The sequence below is a fragment of the Mytilus galloprovincialis genome, chromosome 6 (genome assembly GCF_965363235.1).
Source record: "Mytilus galloprovincialis chromosome 6, xbMytGall1.hap1.1, whole genome shotgun sequence".
NCBI lineage: Eukaryota > Metazoa > Mollusca > Bivalvia > Mytilida > Mytilidae > Mytilus > Mytilus galloprovincialis.
This window is the reverse complement of record NC_134843.1, coordinates 23038570-23046282: the sequence shown is the minus strand read 5'-3', so window position 1 is coordinate 23046282 and position 7713 is coordinate 23038570. Positions and strand designations below refer to the sequence as shown.

The 7713-nt window shown below is 31.6% G+C and overlaps 1 protein-coding gene across 1 annotated transcript; it reads right to left on the bottom strand.

The window, feature by feature from the left end:
• Positions 1 to 332: 332 nt before the first annotated feature.
• On the bottom strand, positions 333 to 7492 carry LOC143078049 (limbic system-associated membrane protein-like). Its single transcript, XM_076253050.1, has 6 exons — positions 7166 to 7492; positions 5711 to 5974; positions 4224 to 4505; positions 2354 to 2665; positions 1327 to 1452; positions 333 to 572 (listed from the first exon to the last, which is right to left on the bottom strand). The coding sequence occupies exons 2-6, from the start codon at positions 5955 to 5957 to the stop codon at positions 532 to 534; spliced, it is 1008 nt and encodes a 335-aa protein (XP_076109165.1). The 5' UTR covers positions 5958 to 5974; positions 7166 to 7492; the 3' UTR covers positions 333 to 531.
• Positions 7493 to 7713: the final 221 nt, after the last annotated feature.

Sequence of the window (7713 nt, the reverse complement as noted above, 5' to 3'; positions counted from 1 at the left end):
CTTTAGTGTTGTCGGTAAAATAGGATACTAAATTTTCCAACTCTTTATAAAAAATAATTTTTTTTGACAGTATATAAGTCAGATAATGCATATTTTTAGGTTGTTCTTGTCGTAGAACACACATCGGGGTGCAGGATTGCTCAAAGAAAGACCTCACTACGGTCGGTCTTTCATTTGATCAATCCTGACACTCCTCGGGGTGTTCTACGACAAGAAAAACCTTAAAATATGCATTATCTTTAACCTAATGTACTCAGAGATAAAGGTTATAGGAATCTATTTAATAAATTGTATTTGCATTCTACATCCTGGTTATCAATTTAGATTTTATTTACTTATCTATACTTCAAATTGAAACACACAATTCATTCTAAGTTTTGTTAATTAATTTCAATCTTTTAAATTTATCTATATTTCTATATAACTCTTTTACTGTATATCTTCAACAACAACTATTTTTTCTATGGTGATTGCCACAAGCGCAAAGCAATATGCAAATGTGTATATTATTGACATGTAAGCTATGTTCTGTTATACATACTTAGAAGAATTTCGGGTCTTGTTCTTAAAACCTTCAAACAAAAAAAATGAAATATCTGAGAAAAAAAAACAACATCTTTTTCACTATATTATTAATTTTCTTTTCTTTTTTGTTTAAGTAATGCTACATAAATCAACCTCATGCATATACAAAAACTAGTAGATTCTCTGTTACCACAAAAAGAAAGTGTTTGGGTTTTGTTTTTATGAAATGTTAGTACAACATTTTATCGCAACGGTGTATTTGTATTTTTCGCAAAATTCATTGATGATTTCTCAAAATTGCCCCTTTAAAAAGAGTGCACGTTATCCACTCATACAGAACTAAGATAGTCCGTGTTACTCTCTTGTTCTTAACTAGAATTTTTGTACTGGCTTGAGTAATACTAGTTTTGCACATAAGGTGCAGGATCTGCTCACCCGTCCGGAGCACCTTTGTGTTTAATTGGATCCTCGTTGACCAGGCTTTATGATGTTTTTGTATACTGGTTTGTCTACAGATCGGATTTCTTAGTTTATAACTTTGGTTTTAACTAAAAAAAAACAGAAGTTTATAATGTCAATCAAATTAGAAATGTATGTAAACAAAATGAGTTTGGTCCATAGTTGTGCCTCGTTTATTTCTAATAATTCCATTGCTTGTTATAACTGTATAAAAATAAGCGTAATGGTCTAAAAGAATGATATGGCATTCGGATTTGAACAGGCTATTGTTCCATTTGTTCATTGATCTTTTATTTTTCGTTTGCTATTCTATAGATTGACTTGTATAGGAGATTTACTCACTGTTACGGACAATAAAAAGTACTGATGCCATAAGGCTCAACAAACCGACGACCAAAGTTACTATTCCTGCCAAAAACATGCCGGTATTTTCTTTTGTGCTTGCAAACATCTCTTGTCTTAAGGATGCTGCAAAAATGTAAATGATTAATACTGTATACATTATTTTTGAATAAATTTATAAATATTGATCATGTTCAAAAGCTACGTGAATATTGATTTATGTAAACAAAGATAACAAAAATAATTAACGAAAAACCACGTTTATCATCTGTACGGAACGTGGGTTAATGACGCATCTAGTCATACTAGACAGTAGACCTGCTCGAAAACTATACGATACAGTCGCGTACACCTTATTCTAGAACGACAGCTAACCCATTTGAAAAAGATTCATCCGAAGGTGTGCAATGACTTACGACATTAATATTATATCCATTGTACTATTTTATTTTGAATATTCATTTGAAACATATTGATGAGAGATGTAAATAGAATGTTCAGATGTGGTTTAAACAAACGATGTTATGAATATTTGATGACTGGGAAAATACATGTATGGATTACCTACAAAATGTCCCTAATGGAATTAACTGACCCCATGTATATCGTATTATGTCACTAGAGCACAACACTATGTAATTTATCTTTACCGATTACGATTGATAATCTTAATATGTTGTATTTCGACTAGTGGGCTATGACAGTGATAAAGTCGTCAATATTAAGTATTACGAACCTTCTTTTGCTATTCTATATAAAAAAAAGTAATGCTTGTGGCTTAAATGGGCTTATGGTTTATTTTAATCGCTTATGATCAATTTCTTTGAATCTTGAAGCCTTTCAGATTTTTCTTCAACACCGTGTTTTTTTATAAAGTGACGTCACATCATTACTAACTGTGTATGAAATAAGCCTTACCTACTAACCCCATATTCTTAAAAATGTATAGGAGATATGAGATAAATGAATGGAAAAGGATTTAGTAAAAAGCGATAAATGAATGGGGACGGTTTGAATTCAAGCTTACCTTCTTCCATTGCAACAAATCTTCGTGAGAAAACGCCAGCTGTATTTCTAGCTGTAAAAACATAGTCTCCGAAGTTATAGCTGTTGGCATTCTTGATCAATACTGATGACGTAGTGAAGAATTCATTACTAGTCGTGTTGGAGACTATTGAAACAAAATTGCAAGAATTCCAATCCTTGTCCGCCCTGAATGTCCATTCTATAGTTGGTACCGGGTTAGCAATTACTGTTAATGTTAGGCGAAGAGTGCTGTTAATTGCTGCAGTCATATGTCCAGGAGAATATGGTTTAGTGCTGTCTAGAAAAGGTTTAACTAAAGAAAAAATAGTATATGTTTTCATATAGATTATAACAGACAGAATAACAAAAATATGTATGCTAATTTTGTTTTCAATTTTTGGATAACAGAGGGGCAAAAGATATTAGAGGAACAGTCAAACTCACGGATAAATTATTAGGTTTAATCCACCATTTTCTACATTTGAAAATGCCTGTACCAAGTCAGGAATATGACAGTTTTTGTCCATCGTTTTTGATGCGTTTTGTTATTTGATTTTGCCATGTGATTATGGACTTTCCCAATTGATCTTCCTCTAAGTTCAGTATTTTTGTGATTTTACTTTTTATGAACATTTTTCGAAAATGTGAATTTAATAAAACTAATGGGGAAATACTAAAGGAACAATTATTCTTCTGTTGACACAGCTACAAAGCTACAAAAGAGAGGCTAACTATATACCAAAGAGATAATCAAACATGTCAAACTCAAAAGTCATATATAAACTGGCAATACCAAGGCAAAAAAAACTCAATAAATCAAGTGTTTGATTTTATAATTGTTTTCCCTATATTTCTATATTTCAGGCATAGCTTTCCTTAGCCGTATTTGGCACAATTTTTTGGAATTTTGGATCCTCAATGCTCTTCAACTTTGTAATTGTTTGGCTTTATAAATATTTTGATATGAGCGTCACTGATGAGTCTTATGTAGACGAAACGCGCGTCTGGCGTACTAAATTATAATCCTGGTACCTTTGATAACTATTCCCCCCAGATTAACTTATTACAAGATCACTACAAAAAGTTATGATGATTGTATATTGCATCCTTTATTTCCATGAATAAACCTACTTAATAAAATGTAAACATTGTAATTGATTGTTTAAAAAAGTGTGTTTGTGCTTTCCTAAAAATGGAAGAAGGAATGATACGGTACAAAGATTTATCCAAAGTCACACCAAAACATCCAAAGTAACAAAAAATTACACTAAACACTAAATATGACCCAGTATGAAACATCTCAGTTTGTCGGTCAAGTACAAAGCAAGGTCATATCACACATTATAAATTATTTGTACGAAATATGCATTATATTTTGCCCTGGACTTTGATCCATGCATCCGGTATAAAATGGCTTCGTCATGATCCCTTGCATTCGAAAAAAAATACTGTGGATTCTTTTATTTTCGTGGGTACCAATTTTTGTAGATAAGGAAAATGAGGGAAGTATTACATGTTCATTGATATCGATTTTCGTTGTTTTGCTGAAGTATGCGATGAAGCCTAAACAAAAAGTAATATCACAAAAAAACTGAAATCCGAGGAAAATTCAAAACGGAAAGTCCTTGATCAAATGGCAAAACTAAATTTCAGTTATGTCTGACAAAAGGATATCTTCTGTCATATTCCTAATTCGGTACAGGCATTTTAAATGTTGAAAATTTGTCATTCATTGAACATTCAATTTTATGGTTCACCTGTACCCACGAAATCAACAAAATTTGATATCCAACGAATAATAATGAATCCACACTACTATAAATTTACAAAATCTTTCGAAATGTTCATCAACGACACCGACTAGGACTTACATTCTACGTTTACGGAGAACGTCTGGTGAGTTGTTTTGTTTATTTCCGGCATCCCAGATGGTGCCAGTGTGTTCATTACGTAACACGTGTAATTTCCACTTGATGTTCTGTTAATGCTTATTAATCTAAGTACGAAGCCATCATATCTGAAGTCTGCATTATTCTGTTTTGTCCACCATACCAACTTGTACACTGGGTTCGAATCAACTATTGGCGACACTATCAGGTTGTTTCCCTCTGTAATATCGTGCTGGTTGGAAATATTTGATATCATTGGACCATCTGCATATCAAGGTTTGCAATTTAAGTGGTTTCACCGGTAGAAATTTTGATAGAGCAAATCATACATTTTTTTTCAAAATTCTATGAAAAACGTAAAATATATGTGAAATTTAATCAATATTTTCAGTCGAATTTGACAAATAAAGATTCAACATGTTCAAGCACTGCATCAATTTTGTAACGATATTTTTCCATCTTGTGACAATTGAATTTTTATATTTCATGTTCAAGGCTTGTCGAGATTTTTATGTAATTAAAAATCAAGTGTTGAGAGTCGGGCAATATAGTAATACAATAGTTACAGTATTCAAATATGTTTATCTAATGAATTTAAGGACAAAGTGTAACCATCCTTTCAAAGTTTTGCCGAAAGTTTTGCTCTTTATATGTGACGTCAACTGACAAGATGGTCTGTTTGTTGACGTCAGAGTAGTGAATTCAGAAGAAACTAAGACAATCTTACGCCATCATAAAATTTTGTTTTTGTATAAGAAATTTTCTCGCACAAATGGGGGCAAAACAAAAGTATGAAAATTAGAGAAAGAATATTCACATTTTAAGAGCACATTTATTTTGCCAGAAAATACTTGCATGAATCTATTTTTGAACATTTGTCAAAAAAGCATTGAAAATAACTATGCCCAGGAAACACATTTCATTATGAAAAAAATGAGAATACCAAGGAGTATTTTTTTCACAAAGTCCAATAAAAACCGGCAAAACAATGAATCGTATCTAAATATGTTGATACTATTACAATTTGTCCAAGTGTATATCTGCTCTATACAAAATCATTTATATAAAATTGGACTAGTTTTAGTCTAAATGTACTGATATGTTCCTCTAAAACGCACTCATCATATGGGTTTACTTATTTTGAGTACTGCTTGTTAAAGACAGATTATTTTAACCATTTTCATATACAAAGTAATCCATAAAAACAAAATAACGGTAAAAAAAAAAGTGCCATGCTCTAATCTATCAACAAGTCAAAACGTTTGGTTTGTTACTTTGAGTTCATAATCATGTTCTTCTACTATATTTAAAGGATATCTTAATCTATTGATTTATCCGTACTGTTATAAAACGGTACAGCACTAACGTTGATTTTGAAAATCACTTCAGTATCATATTTTACATAAGGTGTGTGTGCTGTAAACCTCATAACATTAACGTCGTAACATTTTTAGTATTTTATGACTCACAATGCATATTAATCTGTTTTGTTGCCTTATTTGACGTGCCAGCTATATTTTTAGCAGTACACACGTACTGCCCACTGTCTAAGTTGGTTACAGTTGTTATGCTAATATTTTGAGTGTTCATGGTGCTGCTTGGACTATTCCATTTGTATGTGACAGCTGTTGAAGGGTTTGCATCATCAATTACACATATTAAAACTACATCTCGCTGGTTGTGGTATACAATATATGGATTATATATGGGTTCCATATGGATACTTGGAAAATCTGAAAAGAAGAAAACAACGTTGCTTGGAATGAACTCAAAGTTACAGTAATAACACAGTATATATTGAACACAACATTTTCATTTTAAGGATTGCTCTATTTTCTTTCTATTAAAAATTTAGACTTTCGGAACAACTTTGTAATTTTAACATAACAGACACAGTTTCAGAGCAGACAAATTACATTATGATGTCGATTTAAATTGAAGATAGGATAGAACAACAATGCAACTTTACGAAATAGGAGGTATCTGAAAATTGAAGAAAATACACAAGCAAACCTATATTTTGATATGTACAATCGAAAGTCCCGTATATTTTTCATTCCAGTACTTGACTTTGTATGAAACCTCATGATCAAATTGAACAGTTTCAGATGTGAAATATGTCCTTGTTTTAAAAGGCATCAAACCTGTCTATTTTTTAAAAATGGAATGCTACTTAATTTGTTTCTTGTCCAGTATACATTTATTTTCATAATTTTGTTATCAATATCAAAAGCACAATGGTAGAGCAAAAACAAGGATATTTCTGCATGTGTTCTTTTTCCATATCAAAAGACAATACCGATGGTTTTCCGTAGGGTTCGTGTTTTCTTTTTGTCGTTTGTTGGTTTTTGTCAAAGCATTGTTAGTATGTCTTCGACGGATAAGTTTAAAAAGCTATTTGAATAAAACGCTTCTCTTTTTTTGTTGAAATTGTAGTGTTGCACATAAAGAGACACACAAAAAAATCCCTATTTCCATTTTTGTTTAAAATATTCTTACGTCTTCGTCAATGTGTTTTCAATAGCAGCAAAGCTAGTCATTATCAAAGTTAATTGCACAAAATTTTAAGCATATCTTGAAGTTATTTTATACTATTTGTGACATCTGGACCATAAAGTTTCATTGTCAACTTCATTCCCAGTTGTTTTTGTTTTCTTTTCTGGTCAGTACTGCTTCACATACAAGAAGCAATATTCACCATTAGTTAAAAATGTTCGCTGCTCTTGTTTTTTGACAATTTTTATTCTGCAGGAAAAGCCCGTACTGGTTAATTATAAATAAGAACACATGTAGAAATATCCTTTATTTTGCTCTACCATTGTGCTTTTGATATTGATAACACAATCATGAAAATAAACGTATACTGTACGCTTTGTACATTAATCTCCAAAATCAATACCCAGAATATATTCAGAAATACTTACATAATACATCAATTGTTTTGTTCGATGACCTTACACCATGGCCCTGTAAATTAAATGCTGTACAGTATATAATTTTTCCGCTGTCATCCTTCTTCCCTTTGTATATTAGCTGGCTTGACGATATTAATTTATCATCAGAACAATCGGTAGCACATACGTCAGGCTGACTTGAAGCAGATGATGTGATGTTAACACTTGCGAGAAACCATTGTATTTTAGAGGATGGTCGACCGGCATTTGTTCTGCAGGTAAGAATTATGTTTTGACCATTTATAACTTTCACTGGATTTTCATCCGCTGCTGGATTTAACAGTGTGACTGAAGTGATTGGAACTAAAATTTATAAATTAAAATCATTTTGGTATTTGACTTAACATACAGTAGATCAATGTTTATCTTTTTAAAATTCATAACATAGAGCACAAATGTACATGTTCTACATTTCAAAAAGAAGAAATAAACTTGTATTCAGGTGCCACAAATTACTGTCATATATGATTTTTATTTATGATTCATACATAATTTTTGTGATTGTGCTCCTATGTAGG